Genomic DNA, 19381 nt, shown 5'->3' on the forward strand with positions numbered 1-19381 from the left:
TATCCCCCCCCCCCCACCCCACCCCACACACCCACCCCTTTCCCCCCACACCACCACCACCACCTCTGTGTCTGGTCTTTCTCTCTGTGTCAATTGCTCTCCCAAGTCCGAGGCTTTCCTTTTTCTCTCCTCTCCTTTTCTTTCTTTCTTCTCTCTCTTTCCCCCCCTCCCTCCCTCCTTCCCTCCCCAAACACCCCCAACCCCCACCCCCCCCCACACACACACCCACACACACACACACACACACACCCTTCTTCCTTACACCATAACTACTTCGGGACCAGGCGAAGAAGGCGCTTCTCCCTTTCTCTTACCGCCTCCTCCTCCTCCTCCTCCTGTCTGAAGTGAAAGGAAGGGCTTCATATCACGGCGCGGCCTCGGTCCGCGACGCCCCGTCTCTTCGCTGCGCTCTTCCCCCGCCCCGAGCCTCGCTCGCCCCGCGAACCCGCCGCATCCTCCCTCTGTCTCTCCCTCTCCCTCCCTCCCTCTCTCTGTCTCTCTCTCTCTATCTCTCACCAAACCCCCCCCACACTTTTTTCTCTCTCTCTCTCTCTCTCACACTCACTCCCCCCTCTCTCTCGCTCTCTCTCTCTGTGCAGCTCTGACTCGCTCACTTCGCCATTGTGTGGCTCCGAGAGACGTCACCGAGCGCGTTCTTTAAAGCGTTTTGTGGCCGCGCGCGGCACCCGTAGCCCGACCCTGATTGGCTCCGGGAGCGAAGTGAAGTGTGTGCCGTCTCCTTAAAGCAACACTGTAGCCCCGACCCCCGGCCCTCCCCTCCTCCTCTCCCTCTCTCCTCCCCTCCTCTTCCTCCTCTCCCTCTCTCCTCCCCTCTTCCTCTCCTCTTCCTCCTCTCCCTCTCTTCTCCTCCTCTCCTCCCCCTCTCCTCTTCTCCCTCTCTCCTCCCCTCCCTCTCTCCCCCCCTCCTCTTTCTTTGCTCCCCTCCTCTTCTCCTTCTCCTTCTCTCCCCTCCTCCTCTCTCCCTTCCTCCCCTTCTTCCTCTCTCCTCCCTTCCTCCCCTCCTCCTCTTCTCTCTCTTCTCCTCCTCTTCCTCTTCTCCCTCTCTCTTCTCCTTCTCCCCTTCTCTCTTCTCCTCCTCCCTCCATTTCCATCTGCTGTCTCCACCGAGTCAGGGCCACCTGATGTAAAGCGATCCACCCACCATCCATCTCTAACCATCCTCCGCATCATTCCCCTTTGCATCGGTGATTCAAAGTTTTTGCTCTCCTCACTAAGGAGAAACAAAGTCATTTGCAGAATTCATCCCCTGCAACGGTCCACGCTTTCCAGCAATAATTGGGTGTCTTCTTGACTCCAACTGGGACAGTTATTATGATTCTCTACCCCCCCCCCCACCGACACACACACATAACATTCACAATATGTGACACGTTAATTGATAACTGCGGTGTTGTATGTTTTGTTTCTGTACTAACAATATTTGAGACTGTCTTTTCTGATGGATTTTGCTTTTTGCAGTTCTGCTGTTCGCGTAGTTGTTCTTCCTGTAACCTTTTTTTTTCCTGCATTTGTGACGATCTGAATGGAAATGAACATTGGGTTCATTTTTTTTTAATCAAAGTGCATTGATCACTTAATGTCAGACTTGTAGTGGCAATGCATGAGGCTGACGTGTCTTGCCACCCGTTCACTTGCATCTGAAAGGAGAGGGCTGTGCTGAATGCGGCCGACACGGTGCTACGTCTCCAACGCGCAAAGCCCCTGTGTAACTTGGAAAGGTTGGACCTGTTACTCTCCACGTGCAGTCTGGTCATAATGTACATACTGTAATTCTTTGCAATAAACTTAGCTCGATCTGCACGTAGCTTACCACCCCTCCTTTTTTTTTTAACTGACGTGTTACCAAATGTCTGTAAGTTTACACTTGCTTTAGCTTCCGATGCTTCAAAATATCGAATTGAGGACAAACTTGATTAATATCTTTCACTGACCTCAGTTTACACAATGAGATGGAATTAGCCATATCGGAATGTTTTTTTTTAATAATCTAAATTGAATATAAGCGTTATATCGTCCTCGGTGAAGTGGCTATTTGTATCGTGAACTTGTGAGCGACAGTTATGTCTTAACATTTTCTGCCGTTCCCAGTTCAGTTATGTTATGGCAAAGCAGCTGTTCCTGTGTGGCATTCCAGCAGTGAGGTTTTCCTGTGTAATTAGCGTTATTCGTTATTTCACTTTGAAGTATTTGGCATGAATCTACAGAGGCAACTTACAAAAACCCCCCCACTCATCCTATACTTGTAAAACAGTTCATATTGAAAGGCTGTTTTAATCAAAGCTTAGTTCTCAATAAATCCCAGGTTGCACAGATGGCAACTGAATGGAATGTGGAGTAAAGTACTCCTGTAAACCTTATTGTGCTGCACTCTGCAGGTACAATTAGGATAATTAAACATTTATGTTTAATAACATGTTTGCAACCTCAGGGGGAAAAATTACAATCACGACGTTTACTGCATATGAAAACAACCAACAGGTGAGGATAACAATAGATGCCCTGTTCAGCTGTTATAACATCAGAACAAGCATCCTCACCAAGCTTGCTCATTCTGGAAACAATGAGCTTTTTTCATACAACAAAGTACATATAGAGGAGATCTGCAAGGTCATGGAGGGGTCTGAAAGCAAGGATAAGGATTTTGAACTCTATCCTCTGGAGGATGGGGAGGTAGTGGAGCTGGGCGAGGTTGGGCGATGATAGGGACACAGGGCTTGGTGCCGGAGAGCACTTGAGCTGCAGAGTTCTGGTTGTAGCAGCTTGTAGAGGGAAGAGCTGGGAAGACCGAGAAGCAAGGTGTTAGCATAATCGAGCCTGGATGTAATGAATGTGCGGGTGAGGCTCTCGGCGGCCTAAGGAGAGCGGTAGTGGCAGACCTGAGCAATGCAGTGGAGGTGGGGGAAGGCAGAACAGTTCGTGGCGTGAATGTAGGCTATAAAGAACAGTTGAGGGTCAAACAAGACACAAAGGTTCTGTACTGTTTGCTTTTACAATCCCTAATTTATTCTTTTACGATCTAATTGGAACTCATTATAGAATATAAAAACTAGAAGAGATACTTATGACTCTTGTCAAAGAAAGATTCCACACCTCTGTCAGGGATTTGTATCTCTCCAATGTATTGCAACATCAAAGTTCCACATTAAACAAATTGTACATACAATGTAAACTGAATTGCATCAGCTACTGTGTTGCCTCTCTAACAATAACAATCATTGCATTTGATACAGCACCCTTCCATGTCGGGAGGACGTCTCAAAATGCTTCACAGGGTTTGCTGTGAGGTGTAGTGACTCTAGATTTTGTAAGCGAACACAGCAGATAATTTGCACAACAGCACTCAATCTTGTTTCATACATTTCAAAAAGTGTCCCAACTAAAAGAACAAGTTTAAATCAAACTCCATCAAACCAAGTCTTAAAGTATAAGGTGTTCCGTAGTCTGTGCAAGTTAGATAAACTCTGAAACAATTCATCACATTTTGTGCTCTTCCTTCTTTCTACCCCTTTATTGACTTCTGGATCATTTTAACAATGTAAACACTATTATATTTAGTTAAAAAGTTGCAATGCCATTTTTAAATTGGTTTCATTGCAACAATGTAAAGGTTTGCATCATTCTGCAATGCGTTACAAACTCACTAGAAATCCAGTCTCACAGCCAGATAGTAGTCTTACAGGCAATGAATCAAGAGACGTCAAGAAAATGCCTTAATAACTCCATACACATAGAGCATTTTACTACAGAGTACAGTACACTTCTGTTTATCTGACTCCCAGTAATCTGAACTGCTTAATTTTACGAATCATGTTTATATTCCCAGCGCAACTTTGCTTTAGATTCCAGTTACTTGAACTCTTGTTTATCTAATATAGTCTCTGCAGTGGTTTGGATAAAGTGCACAGTCAGTTACTTTGACGTCACTGTAAAATCACCAGGGTATCTGTAAATGCTTCCAAAGTCTGAATTCTGCTTTCAATTCAACCTTCAACCTCAAAATTACATGATCACTTCACTCCAAATAGTAGTACCAGTGTAAAAAGGGTACAATATCTCCTAATCCCCAAGGTAATTTTTCTAAGTAACAAGCATCCAACACAGCAACACTAAGAATAAAGTTAATCCCTTGGTGTTTATCATTGAACATTCTGTAATTGGAACGGGGTGACCCCTTTGACACCCCCTTTCATAAAAAAACGTTGTGATGTGCACTAATATACATCAACAGTTACAATGTGCATTTATAAAAGACCTTTCACATAGAAAGTGCTTGATGATCACTGCATTTGATAAGGCAAAGCACCTTATGTTGGTAGGAAGTCTCAAAGCACTTCACAGGACTTACTGTCAAGCGTAGTGACTGCTTATTTTGTAGGTGAACGTGGCAGCCAATTTGCGCACAATGTACCACACACCGACACAAGGTGAACTAACAATTTTATTGGCCAGATTGTTGGCCAGATAATAATAAATAACAATCCTCACATTTGATAGAGCACCTCATTACATCATTAAAACATCCCCAAGCACTTCACAGGATGTACTGTAAAGTGAATTGACTGTGTAGTTTGTGGGGGAAAAAATAAAAATCAGTATCTGTTAAATAAAGACCAGGAGAAACTCCCTTCTTTTTGAATAGTGCCATGGGATCTTTAATGTCCACCTGAACAGGTAGATGGGGCCTTGGTTTAACATCTCCTCAACATCTCTGACCATGCACTGAATTGCTGGCGTATCAGCCTGCATTGTGAACTCAAATCCTCGGTGTGGGGTTTGAATCCACAATCTTCTGACTCGAGAGGAAAGAGTGCTAACAACTGAGGCAGGTTGACAGCTGGATACACCAATGAAGATGGAATGACATAAGCTACAGGAGGATCACCAAAAGCTTGGTAGGTTTTTACCTGAAGTTTGAAGTCAGGGAGAGGGGTGTGAGATGGAATGGATTTTAGTAGCGTTTTGAAAGCGGGGAAAGAGGATGAGGGAGACTTTGAGGAATAAAATTGTCTATGGGGTGAAAGTAGCATTGATCCGTGCAAATTGGAGGGAAAATATCAGAGACAATTCAGAAAATTCCCGTTACGTCCAAAGAAATACTCCATGGGACGCAATGATTTCTGTTCTTCTGGGGCCGGTAGAGGGATATTGTGAGCGGAGGGAAGGAGACCAGGGTTGAATATTGGGAGAGAGTTTTCTGTTTGCAGTTTACAAATGCAATCAATCACTTAAAAAGCTTTCAGAGCTGAGCAACAAGAGTACTCAGATGCCCTCTTGTGGCTAATGGGAAAATCTCATCACCTCAAGTGACATTTGTGACAAATGCTAAATCAGCTTGTTTTAATGTAAATGGTACTCACAGGCAAACTACAGACCATAACAGTTTAGAAGAGTTAGACAGCAGACATCCATGGATATTAGAGTAGAATTATGTTATACATTACTAAATCACAGAATTATGTTAACAGATAAATATGCATTTGAAATTAATTCCTCCAGTCTACTTGCAATATTTATGATGAAACATCTATAAAAAAGAAAAATCAACACAACTGGAATTTTAGATAGAGGATTTTTAATAGATAATGCAAACAAAACGTTTTGATGCTTTTAGTCATCAGTTAAAACACAACTACTCATTTTGATATTCACTACGCACATTTATGTTCCCTTAGTAGAAAAAATACATCTCGCACTATCCCTGTCCAATTTCAGACATCCTCATTGGTTGGGGAACCATTTACAAGGATGGCGTCATTCATAGCTGTCAATTTCATCTTGCTTCAGTTCAATAAAGTTTGAAATTCTAAACATAGTTACTTCAACGGGATGGGGTGGGGGGGGGGGGGGGATTAAAAAGAAGGCAGCTTCTATATTTTAGTAAAAACAAATGTAAAAGTAATTTTGCTATTTGCCACGCAAGTTAAAACTAAAGACTGAAATTTTTGAAATTAACGAGCATTGGTTTCAAGATAGTGCATCCAGGATTTCCTGTCAGTGCAAACTGGTGCAATCAGCACTGACTGTACTTTAACCTCATCCACCAGAAGATGGTCCTCTACGATTTGGTCTCCAAGTGCACGACCCACCACCATCTCCCGTGAGAGCATTAAAACCTAGAAATACAAGTATTTAAGGTTTGAAACATCAGTTTTATGCATTCCACGTCACATTTACCTTGTGTAAAAGAACACAGTTTCACACTCTTGACACATGCAACATGCTCTTGAGGGCTGGTAAACTCACTACCCCATTTATTTTCCAATCTAAGCTAGGAGGGTAACAGGATGTACAATTTTGACGATCATACAATGTTTGGCTACAATTCACAAAAATCATAACCAGTACACCTATACCTCAGCAATGGAAAATTTAGTGCAGCAAAAAGCAAACGTATGACACAAAGCTATACAAGGCATTCTGACTCTTAACCTCAAGTCTCAGTAATGACATTGGGTTGTTTTGTAATTATCATTGTTTTGTGTTGCAATTTTTTTGATAAATAATTCCTAGCAAAAGATTGACAAACTATTTTAAAATTGATCAAAATATGATAAAACAATTACTGTATTATCATGACTCCTATCCTGTAAACGTGCCTTATTGGCTGCTTTACTGGAATAGTGCAACACGTCAAGTCTCTTGCTCATATGAAACTGAATCAGTAAGAGTCCTTCTGATATCTTTTTCTATCCAACGAAATGCCTCAATGTGATATCTTGCTATGCCCAGGCAAATTGCTGTCAAATTTTAGTTTAGCTACAGCAAGTTAGCATCTCAACACACATCGATCAGTCCAGCTTCGAAAGAGGCAGCCCATTTTCGAGCAGCTTCAATGGTGCTTTGTGAAGGCCCACCATGTTTCCAGTATAGTGAAGACAATAGTAATGATCCTTGCATTTAATATAGCGTCTTATCACTTATCACTTCAAGAAGTCTCAAAGCACTTCACAGAATATACTGTGAAGTGAATTTACTGTATATTTTGTGGGCGATATTCTGACATTAAAAAAAATTAGTGTATTAATTGAACAAACAAAGAAACGGTCAATGATAATAACAGAGAGAAAGAATTCTGTACTTACCAGTCGCCAGGGATTTTTTGCCAGACTTTGGCTTTGTAAGGTTAGATGAACTAGGCTGTCCTGGTTCCTGCTAATAAAGATAAATTTAACAGGTTGTTTAATTTTTAGAACATCAACACTCCAATAGTACAAAATAGAAAAAAATATCTATTGTAAATAGCTAAAAGCAAATTACTTGGTTGAATCTTGTATTTGCTCTGTAGCTTCTTCCTTCCTGTATGCTCTCCCATGCTTCTATTTTCTGTCTTCTCTTCGCTTCTTCGAGCTGTGTAAAGATAACAATAGTGTTACTTGAAATTTTAAAAAATAAAACAATTTATACCCAAAGAAACCAGGCCCTGTATGATGATAAACCAAAGTAGCATCTCACACACTTGCTACCAGGCTGTAACTTGACATCAGTATCCTGCTCGTATTTATTAAGCACTCACTAGATTTTGTTTTTCTTTGTATTTCACTGCTTGGGTATCCAGCTCTGCCTGCATTTTGCGCCGTGCAGCTTCCATCGCTTCTTGTTGTTTCACAATTAAAAGCGGTTCTAGTTTAGAAACAGAAAAATAGGTTATAAGAGAAAAACTAGTGGTCAAAAGATCTTCATTTTGTAATGTCACTTTCTTGAAATGTCATCTAGAACTGACCTGATTATTTGAGAAAAAGATTCTGTGACTTTTATTGAAAAATAGAACCATACTATTTTAATAATAAACATTAAGAAACACTTCTTAAAAAATCATGAATCATGTGACTGTTGACATAAGCACTTGAATCATTAAGAAACTTTAAATGGAATAAAGAATTAAAGACAAATCAACTTCAAACGCATTCAGGCAAGACACCAAGATGAGGAGGCAATGCTTCATTCAAGGCTGTCACTTTTTCCCCACAAAATATACAGTCAATTATTTTACAGTATATTCTGTGAAGTGCTTTGAGATGTCTCGACGATGAGATAAAATGCTACATCAAATGTTATTATTTGTTATTGAAAATGACCATATAAGATTTTACAGTACCCAGATCAGTATGTGTTTGATGTGGTCTCCTGGACTGCATCATGTCACTCAGCTTTTGAAGGAGTAAGTAAATGGCAATGCAGCCAAAGAAGATGTACCATCCATAACTGGAAATAATCAGTGTCCCTGGAAGGAATAGCAAACTTCAGATCAGTGAAAATATATATATTTTAAATAACTCAAGTCTGCTCGCTCTCTCTTATTCACAAGGCTCTCCATCCCTTGCTGTTTCTCCTACAACCCACCAGCTCCATATGGCTTCTCTTATGAAAAAATGACCTCTTCAATCAAGCCTGTGGTCATCTCCCTCTTACCCCTACCCTCACCCTCCATGTCTTATGGTCTCTGTGAAGTGCTGCTTCGAGCCATTATTGTACGTGACAATCTCTATATAAATGTATTGTGTTTTCACTGCACTCACACCAGTGTTCCCTCACCTCCCTCTCCAAGGGCTGTCCCTCATCACTGTCACCTCCCCACCCCCTCTCCCTCATCACTGTCACCTCCCCACCCCCTCTCCCTCATCACTGTCACCTCCCCACCCCCTCCCTCATCACTGTCACCTCCCCACCCCCTCCCTCATCACTGTCAACCCCCCATCCCCTCTCCCTCATCACTGTCACCTCCCCACCCCTCCCTCATCACTGTCACCTCCCCACCCCTCTCCCTCATCACTGTCACCTCCCCACCCCCTCTCCCTCATCACTGTCACCTCCCCACCCCCTCCCTCATCACTGTCACCTCCCCACCCCCTCCCTCATCACTGTCACCCCCCACCCCCTCCCTCATCACTGTCACCCCCATCCCCTCCCTCATCACTGTCACCCCCCACCCCCTCTCCCTCATCACTGTCACCTCCCCACCCCCTCTCCCTCATCACTGTCACCCCCCATCCCCTCTCCCTCATCACTGTCACCCCCCCATCCCCTCTCCCACATCACTGTCACCTCCCCACCCCCTCTCCCTCATCACTGTCACCTCCCCACCCCCTCCCTCATCACTGTCACCTCCCCACCCCCTCTCCCTCATCACTGTCACCTCCCCACCCCCTCCCTCATCACTGTCACCTCCCCACCCCCTCTCCCTCATCACTGTCACCTCCCCACCCCCTCCCTCATCACTGTCACCTCCCCACCCTCTCCCTCATCACTGTCAACCCCCCATCCCCTCTCCCTCATCACTGTCAACCCCCACCCCCTCATCACTGTCACCCCCCCACCCCTCATCACTGTCACCCCCCCCCACCCCCTCATCACTGTCAACCCCACCCCATCACCTCCCCACCCCCTCTCCCTCATCACTGTCACCTCCCACCCCCCAATCAGGGGTTCTCCCTCATCACTGCCCCCAACCCACCGGGGCCACTTCATCACTGCCCGCCCCCCCCCACCGCCCCCCCAGGCCATCTCTCTCTCTCTCTCCCCTCTCTCCGTCCCTCATCACTGCCCCCCACCCCCGGGCTCTACCTTCTGTGTACAGGTACAGGAGGACGCTGGGGACCGGGGTGGGGGCGCCGAGGGGGTCTCGCTGCTCGGGCGGGGGATTGGCCATCACGAGCTCCGCGCTGCACCAGGTGACGCCACAAATACAAACGGCGCTTCCGGTTTCCGCCTCGTGACCCATTGCGCTGACGTGTCACCCGAGCGGCGCATGCGCAGCGACTCCTGCCAGTGACTCCTTACCCCCTCTCCCCCCCCCCACCACTCCCCCTCCCCACCACTCAGCACCTTGTCTTGCATTGGTGCATTAAGTGCAGCGGCCGTGCATTTGCACAAATGCAAACTGCAGCCGAGGCACCGGGAGTATTGGTTCCTACCTCGTCCCTCACTAACCCCTATCCTCGCGCCTCTCTTTTTTTTCTCCCCATTACGCGCAGTCACTCCACTTGGCGGCGCGTTCCCCCCCCCCGAAGCGCTTCCGAGACGTACTCAACCTCAGGGGCTGCTGTCAAGTGCGAGGATTGTTATCACATCCACGGTTTTGTTCCCTAGATTTCTAATTCACGTCATTCCGTAGCGCAGGTGGGGCTGGTGGGTTTGCCCCACACACACACACACATAAAGTCACTGCACTTTATAGCACGTGGTGCGAAGCTCTTTGGGGATCCTCCTGAGCGGGAAGGCGCTTACATCAAATATAAGGATTCTTATTATACTTTTGCTTGATCTTTAAACCGCCAAATGTTCAAATGTTCATTGTCACATAGTCAACCTCTCCCGTTTCCCCTCTTCTCTTCCCGTACTATTTACTTTTACCTTTTGGGGTAATTTTTTAATACGACAACAGAATTTAATAATAATAATCCTTGCATTTGATATTACACCTTTTCATGTCTTCTATATGTCTCAAAGCACCTCTCAGAATACACAGCAAAATGAATTGACTGTATATTTTGTGGGCAAAATGTGGCAGCTAATTGTGATTGGCAGTGCCCCACAAACAGTCGTGGATTGAGTGACCAAATTAGTGTTTTTTTTAAAAAAAGGGATTATTACCCCCAGAAAAACGATCTGCCAATCGACTAACAATCAGGTTCCTACTCACTGTTAGGTAAACAGAAGTGTGTGGAGTAAGGAAACTTGCCCAACATTTCGCCCTGGAATCGAACGCAGGTCCTCCTCCTTGCTTGAGGTGAGTGCTCTAACCACTAAGCTGCAAAATTTCACAAGATCTTCACATCACACATATTTAATGCTAGAAATAGCAAGCTAGGTCTGTCTTTCCGCAAACACCTATGCTTCGCAGGCCCACAGTAGCTTCAATAGGGAGAAGATTGTTTTCAGTCAAAGCCATATAGCAATAATTATTTTTAAATGGATCAAATAACAGAGATACAAGTGTTCATAGGGGATAACCAACATAATTTCCCTCAAATATGGTGTGCACATGATAATGCTAATTATGATTCCCTAAAAGTTGGGAATCAAATGGCCACTCTAACTTAGTACTTGGTTGAAAACCTTATCCCCCATCCCCCCCTACCCTTCACTCCCTCCAAAAACCCTTGATCACCCAGCGCCCAGGACAAGTATAATTTGTTCTTGTTGAAAACATCTAAAATCATTTTGTAACCAATTACAATTAGAAATATTACAATGTAAACAGTTTACAAAATTAGATACATATTACATGAAAATGGTTTAATGAATTGTCAAACGAGCAGCACACTATTCACACCAATCACGTTTAGAAAAGTCAGTGCATGCCAAATATATGAAGGCGGTCGATTGTGCTTACTTGGAAAAAAAAACATGAAATTGCTCTTTGTGTAAATCTGAAGACAATCTAAACATACTCCATTTAGTATTTTCTGGTGCAGGTATTGTCAATATCACCAACCGGTCAGGCGTTTGTAAGAGATTAACAGCTGACAGTGCATTGTCAAAAACACAAATGCATCACTGTTTTACAGAACAGCCAACGAGGGTCAAGTATGGGAATAATCACTTCATACAAAATATCTTTTAAGTTCTAGCTGTATTGAAGCTGGTGAAACAAAGGGCTCTCGAACTTTAAAACTGATACAAAGTTTGGACATTAAGAGCCATTGACAACAGGATCTTCCTCCATTTCCTCCTCTTCAACCTCATCTGAAGGACCTGCAAATTCACAAAGGAAAAGATTATTTTCCCAAATCATTTCATAGCTACATTTTTCCAGCGAGTCCAACAAATCAAGTTTCAAACAAACATTTTTCCTTGATTGTAAAAACTACTTGGCTTGAAAATTTATACAAGTAGATTCATTGACGTTACAGCATGGGAGCAGAGTCATTGAAACAAGTCAGATATTCTAGAATTGTTCAGTAACTCAACTGGGGTCTTTATGATTAACAGCTAGTAATGGAATTTTTGCAAGACATCCATTCATTTGACCATTTGCATTCCGCTGAACTCAGTTCTTTCACAAACCTAGGCCACTTACCAGCTTTCTTTTCCCTGCCTGGGATCTGTCCAGCTTGCAGCATGCCCTTTAATCTTTCCACCTCAGCCAGGGTTGAAGCATTAGCAATAGCAGTCTGTAATTTAAAAATATTACATTTACATTATCAAAAATACTTGCATTCATTGCGTCGCCCACTGCACTATTCAACAGTCTCCAGCAACCATTTGACTCCTCTTCCAATCTCCCATCTTGATCTCCACATCAAGGTCAAACAGCAAACCATTATTAATAGTATAGTTTCCTGCCATTACTTCCGATCTGAAAGTGCGCCAATACCCCATGGACCAACAGTTCTCTCCCCCCCAAGGTTGAGAAACAAAGCCATTCTGGAAGACCAAATGAACCAAACACTTTTCTCAAATTCATTCTCTCTCCTCCCTTATCCAACCTCCGTCCACTATGAGAAATTAAGCTTATTATTTTAGGAACTATATTCAGCAGTTATTCCTCTTACCTTAATTGCTTCCACTTCTGCTGGGGAAGGACCCGTTTTCTTTTTATCGCCGGGTAATCCTGCACCTGGAGTGAAACTTGAAACAAAAAGCAAAGAATGACTGATTCAACTTCCATACAAGCAGCTTACTCCGAACCTTTAAAGCCAGTTTAAAATCAGTGCAGTATCTGATCTTTTCATAAACTGATACATTTTACAGTACTCCCATAAGAATGGAGCAACACTTGAAATAGCTTCCCTCAGAAACACTATTAAGTGGAACCACAGCACTCAATAGTCTGTGATAAATTCAATTTGAAGTACTGACCTTTCCCAAAAGTCATATTTCTTCTCTGTTGTACTAATTAAATCTCACCTCCTTACAAGAGCCCCAATTTCAGTGTTTCTGAGGTAAAATGCCAAGCCAAGTTTAGTATCTGTATCTTACGTCTTTGTTTTCTTGGTAATATCCTTTGCAAGCTGAGCACCTCTTTTGCCTTTGAACATTCGCTCCGCTTCCTGACGTTCCTGTGGCAATACATCATATCCAGTTACAGTTAAATTGATCATTTTCCCACCAGCAAAGCAATATGCTCCCTAATCCTGCAGTAACTATAAACTTGTAACTTACTGACTAATATATTACCTATCTTTAAGAAAGGCAGCTAGAAAGACTAATCCAAGGCTTCCTGAAGCAGTTTACTAGCTGCAATAGTTGTGCTTATATCGGTTACTAAGTGTCAGGTGAAGCAACAACTGATATTTCATCCCCAATGCGACATAATGGTTGTTCATAAAGTGACACTAGTTGCAGGCAGTTCACTGCACAAAGAACAAGAAAATAACTACAAATCATTAAAAATGATTACAAATATCAGGTTTAATTCAAAAAGTATCTCTGGAATCCTTAATATATTGTAGGCCTAGCCAATACATAATTAACATGCGTATGTACATCAGGTGTTATCTTATGTAACTTAAGTTACTTTAACATTAACTTCTCATTAAAAAAACTGTCAGGAATTTACCCAAAAATAATAAAGGCTTCTCAATAATTAGATGTGAAATGTACATGTAGGCTCTTATTTTCAGCAAAACCTCTTTTCTACTCTAGCTAGTTCTTTGATTATAAAAAAAAGTTATGCTTAGAATTTGAAACCTTCATCATTAATATTTTGAGGCCTTCAATAGAAATCCTGCACACTTTTCTAAAATAAGTTTCTTTATTCCTAAAACTACAAATTAATGTTGGGCTTGTATATTCTATATTTGTAGTACTCATTTGGAGGTTTCCATAAAATCTATTTGAAAGTTTGTAAGTTACAGCAAATGAGAATACTGCCTAGTTTGAAAGGTGAAACTTTTTCAGTGCTCAAGTAACTAAACTAAAGCCCTAGCATCATATTAAATGAAATTGTAAGAATCAATCAACTGAGTATAATTCTCATTTAAATAACTGGAAACAAAGTTGGAAAATACTGAAAATTTCTGAACAATGCCACAATGAGTCCCACTCCATTCACCCGAACGGGCACATCTGAGCAGGAAGGCATTGGAGAGGAAGCCTTAGGCTCAGCTATCAAAAAGGTGGAGAAGTAAAAGTAGGGGAAAGCCAGACTCTTTGACACCTGCCAGCTATGAGGGTTCTGGTGGTGCGAGAATAGAGTGAAGGAACCACCTTCTCAACTGCAGATGATTAGTCAGAAAGCCCAACTACACAGGACAAAAATACAAAAAAAACACTTACCGAAAAACCATAGTCAACACTGAAATCTCAATCAATCCCAGCTTCATAAAGTAAAATGTGATTGTAACTTTCATCAAGAAATGGGATTATAATATTTTAAACATTGTATAACAGATTTTTTCTTCTGGTTTTCTACTAAATGTAACAATGCCAGGTACACAAAGAGGAACAGCAGATTGTGCAGAACTTCATTCAATTACCATTAAGGTCGGAGCAGAAATTTCACTCTTTTCTTGTAAATAAGTATGAGAATGGTACAAAGTGAGCATGATCAACGTGAAAGAGATTGGGCTGAACAGTTTGTTATTAGCAAACATATAGAAAACATGGACAAGTTGCTGTGGAATTTATGTACAATTGGCCATATGTGCAGGAATTATAAAAGCACTTGAATCAAAAATAATTTGTTCCACAATATTATCAAATTAATAACAATCAATCAAAAACAGCTCTATGAATCATCTTGATCCCAATAAATGTACATAATGTCTTGATGTGGTTAAAATATTATGCAATGACCCCATTTTCACATGAACCTTAAAATTTACAAGTTGCATATTACAAAATTCATGAGGAAATCTTGCCCAAAACAATAAAACTTACTGTATCATCTGAAACTAATTTTTAAAATTAGTTATTAAAACAGAACCAATTATTAATGTGATGTAACAGGTTTAGCTGTGTATCTTCAGCACTGCAAAACCATATTTAGAAGAAAAGCAATGCACACATTTTCTACAAGAAGTAGGTTAGATTGTGAATATAGGAACAAACCTTTTGAAATATTGAATTGCCTTAAATAGAACAAATGTAGAGGAACTGTAAAATACAGTGCAATCATTCCTAGAAGACATACCTTTAGTTTCACCTTTTGGAAGTCTAGGACTCGGATATGTGGAGCTTTCTGTATGACATATAACCTGTAATGTTTCTTGCTTGTAACAGGATTTCTAAGGAGACTAAAAATAAAATATACACTAATTTAATGTACTATTCCCAGGCTCATATAAAACACAAGATTACTGTAGTTCTGAAGAATTAAAGACAATCTATTGTAATTGCCTAACTCCTTTTATGTTCACAATGAAGTTTTCCAATAGAGTAAGAAACTGACCAGATAAATGACAAAAGTATTCAATGAAAGATTGGTCCAAGGAATGTGGAGCTATAACAGCTTGACCCACTTTAGCAACATTTTCTGCTGTTCAAAACAGTTTTAGTGATTTGGTAATTGGAAAACTGACAAAGTAAAACATTAAAATGAAATTTGCACCAAGTGATCAGAAAGCAAGTACAAATGAAGCAGACACTCAGCATATACAGTCTAATAACCAATGATGTACAGCCCACAAATATACAGTCTATTCCGTGAAGCGCTTTGAGACATTTAGAAGACATGAAAAGTGCAAGGATGATTATTATTATTATAGTAATTGCCAACTAGCTGCTTCCAGCAGCTGAAAGGGGTATTAGGTGCTCACATCATGCATTAGAACATAATTAGCAACTGAACAAATCCCTCCAGGTTGACAAGTTTAATCAAAGCTCTCTGCCCAAGTTAATTTTACATTATTCTTTCCGTCCAACAAAGTCTACACTCAAACATTCCGCATTAGTAATGTACAGAAACTCCTAGCAGTGACTTTCTAAAAATATTGCTACATTCATCATAATCAAATTTAAGCACCGGCCACAGTCAAAAACGATTATGGCTGAAATGCAACATTGCTACTGAAAACTGATCAATGGGAACTTCTATCCAACTCGTTCACAGCAGTTTTCAAACATTGCCCCAAACTTTGATCTTACGATAATAGGATTTGATACAGCATCTTACAACATTATCAAAACTTCTCAAAGCACTTCACAGAATTTCCTGTAAATTGCAGTGACCATGTATTTTGCAGACGAATGTGGCAGCTCATAAAGAAGTGAATGATCAATTTATCTAGAAGACGATCTTTTCAAATAGTGACATGCGATCTTTAATGTCCAACCTGAACAGGCAGATGGGACCTCGGTTTAACGTCTCATCCAAAGGAAGGTGCCTCCGACAAAGCACAGTGCCCTATTGATGTACTGTATTATATTCTTTCATTTGTATATCTTTACAGGTAAAACAAAGGGTGCACAACAAGCAAACACTACCAAACTAAAATACACCAAACTAAAATACAAACTAAAATGTGGTACACATTATCCATCAGCAACCACGTAAAAGCCAGATAGACCTAGGAAAGTGTTACCTCACGAAAGTCAAAGACTTGATTGTTCCAAGTGGGTCCAGATCACCCTGCACAGAAAAGATAAGATTTTAGAAATTCTGCTTAAAAACATCTAAATTGTTTTTTCTTCTGCTGATAATACCTCATTTATATCCGCTTATTACAGACCTGTCGATCAGCAACACTCTTTTTGCTTTATCAAAACTATTTATAAATTTTATACAAACCTGTATTAGATTTCCCTTTGACCATGTTTATTCCAGCAAAAAAGGGCAAAGATGTACATTAGGATAACCTGACCATGATCAAGATCGTAGCTTAAATAAATAACACCCTTGAGGGTTGCTTCTTTGAGATCTAGAGTGCAATGTTACATTAACAGTTGACTATTAAAAATGCTACTTTTTTAGAACACATTTTGAAAACACACAGATGAACAAGTCTCCAGTACAATACAGAATGGACAGAGGGACCATGAAAAAGGAATTATATATTTTTTTGCTTCTGGAAATGATTATTTCCTAAAGTACTGTTTTTTCTGCCTAGACACAACTTACCAGTTCTTGAAGGTTGTTGTTTGTCAATATTAACTCTTGTAGGCTTGGTAAAGATTGTTCAAGGCCTTCACCTATCCGACTGAAACAATAAAGGTTCAATTTATAAAATGAATCAAGTTACCATAATATTTACTTGTGCCCAACCCCATGTGCTTGCACCTTTGTAACCTTGTACAGAATCTTACTGCCCTCTTTGTAGAATTGATTAAAATCATTTTTAATGATACAATTAACATATCAGATGTGTATGAATCATAATTGTGTTATGGATCAAAAAATAGACCCCAAGTTACAACAGCTCTGTAACAAAAAGGTTACTGGCATCTCTTCCAGGTAATAAGGTCATTGTTGATGGCACTTCCAGCTTCCCGAGCTGACATCAAATGCCAGAAGCATACATTCAGATCCACGGGAGACATGAGCTTCTAGGAAACTTATAAATAACAACAATAATCCTTGCATTTGATATAGCGCTTTTCCAAGACTTCTAGACAACTCAAAGCGCTTCACAAAACAAGACTGTATATTTGTGGGCGAAAAGCGGCAGCCAATTGCGCACAGCAGTATTCCACAAATAGTCATGGATTGAAATGACCTATTTATTATTTTTTTTCTGGAGGGATTATTATCAAACGTGTGGAGTAAGGAAACTTGTCCATGGTTTCACTCTGCTGGGAATCGAACCCAGGTCTCTCACTTGCGAGGTGAGTGCTCTAACCACTGAGCTACAGGATTCCACTTGAGCACTTCATAATACACTACACGCATTATGTTTTTAAGACTTTCTCGCCGAACTTGTAGAATTCATCCGAATTAAAGAACTGGCTTTTGATATCAGCAAAGGTACCAAATAAAATCAGTGTCCCAGTGTGCACATCAGTCCTTGCAATTGGTACAGCACCTATAACATCAAAACATCTCAAAGTTTATCATATGTAATTGCTGTCAAGTGTAGGGGTTGTGTATTAATTAAGGAAAGATATTAATTACAAATATGTTAAAAACAAGCGCACAAATGAACTTACCATAATCGATTATTATTCACCAACAGTGTTTTAAGCCTTTTCAGTAAAGGAAAACCGTCTAACTTCCGAATTTCATTGTCCGAGAAATCAATTGTATCAAATTGGTCCAAGGTTGCTCCCAAGTTTTCAATAACAGGTATTTTGTATCCTAAAAAAGAGATTATATACATATATACATATACACACACACATACACGTATATAATATATATAAAAATTATCTTCAGGAAAAAAAATACTATGCACAACAAAGTTAAAAGACCACAGTCTGCAAAACACAGGGCTTCTGAAAATCACTTTGACTGCAGCTGAGTGTGTGAGATGGTTTGGAAGCAGATCAGGTTTGCACAAACCAATGACTTTTGGTCGTTGATGTGCTGAGCGGCATTAAAACATTCGGGTAACACAGAACAGTGCAACCGATGCGCATTCACTCTTCCTCGTAAAATGGCACCTCGGAGGAGCCCCGCGGGTTTAGTTATTAGACCGAAACTATTCTGCCTTTTCTGTTTTCCCCCCATCAACAGCCATCGCAGAGCTCATGGTGGCAAAGCAATTGCTTTGAGGTTTAATTTCTTCTGCTGCCGAAGGTGGTGGTGGTGGTGGTGAGGGGGGAGAGAGAGAGAGAGAGACTGGACTCGTGGCTATGGCTTGTGCAGTGACCAGCGGTCGGCCAGGCCGAGAGCGGGACGCTCGAGTGTCGGCAGGAACAGGAGGCCGAGGAGGTGGTGAGGGAGGGGAGGAGGGAGGGAGGGAGAAGGGTTGTAGTCGGGGCCCATGCGGCGAGAGGCCCCACTGTCTCAGCGACCGCTTTCTAGGCCAAGGCGGCGGGCGGGAGTTTAACCCAGGCCCAGGGAGGCCTCGCCTCGCCGGGCCTCACCTCTCAGGTCCAGCTCCCGGTCCCGCACGGGGTTCGTGTACTGCGCCACCTGCTCGATCAGCTCGGCCGTGAGCTTCACCATCTTCACCCGCCAGTCACTCCCCCGCCTCGCTCCCAAGACCAGACCAGACCAGAGCAGAGCAGCCCGCGCGCGCGACCCGCCGCCCGCCGTCAACTGCCAATCACCAGCGACCGACCCGGCGCAGCACACACAGTGGCCGCCGGAGCGATTCAACCCTTTTAAACCCAGGCGCGCAGAGTGGCCGCCGGAGCGATTCAACCAGCTCCCTCTTTCAGCCCCTCCCACTTTCAGCCCCGCCCCCCCCCTACACGCCCTCCCACCCCATGTTTGTATTTGTTTTCTGTTTTAGAAATTGGTAACAACAACAACAACAAGATTACGTTTGCATAGCGCCTTTCACGTCGGGAGGACGTCCCAAGGCGCTGGACAGTG

At 42.0% G+C, this 19381-nt stretch overlaps 2 protein-coding genes across 2 annotated transcripts; both read right to left on the reverse strand.

Annotated features, from left to right (window-relative positions):
- Positions 1-5576: 5576 nt before the first annotated feature.
- On the reverse strand, positions 5577-9754 carry selenos (selenoprotein S). The gene is made up of 6 exons (XM_042344074.1): positions 9583-9754; positions 8117-8242; positions 7535-7641; positions 7279-7368; positions 7104-7173; positions 5577-6134 (listed from the first exon to the last, which is right to left on the reverse strand). The coding sequence occupies exons 1-6, from the start codon at positions 9737-9739 to the stop codon at positions 6055-6057; spliced, it is 630 nt and encodes a 209-aa protein (XP_042200008.1). The 5' UTR covers positions 9740-9754; the 3' UTR covers positions 5577-6054.
- Positions 9755-11582: 1828 nt separating this feature from the next.
- Positions 11583-19104, reverse strand: snrpa1 (small nuclear ribonucleoprotein polypeptide A'). Its single transcript, NM_001292286.1, is given in 9 exon segments — positions 11583-11715; positions 12041-12134; positions 12516-12591; positions 12943-13022; positions 15098-15200; positions 16488-16534; positions 17024-17102; positions 18049-18196; positions 18928-19104. Coding segments are annotated over 9 exon segments (771 nt in total). The 5' UTR covers positions 19010-19104; the 3' UTR covers positions 11583-11653.
- Positions 19105-19381: the final 277 nt, after the last annotated feature.

Source organism: Callorhinchus milii, unplaced genomic scaffold (assembly GCF_018977255.1).
Source record: "Callorhinchus milii isolate IMCB2004 unplaced genomic scaffold, IMCB_Cmil_1.0 Scaffold26, whole genome shotgun sequence".
Taxonomy (NCBI): Eukaryota; Metazoa; Chordata; class Chondrichthyes; order Chimaeriformes; family Callorhinchidae; genus Callorhinchus; species Callorhinchus milii.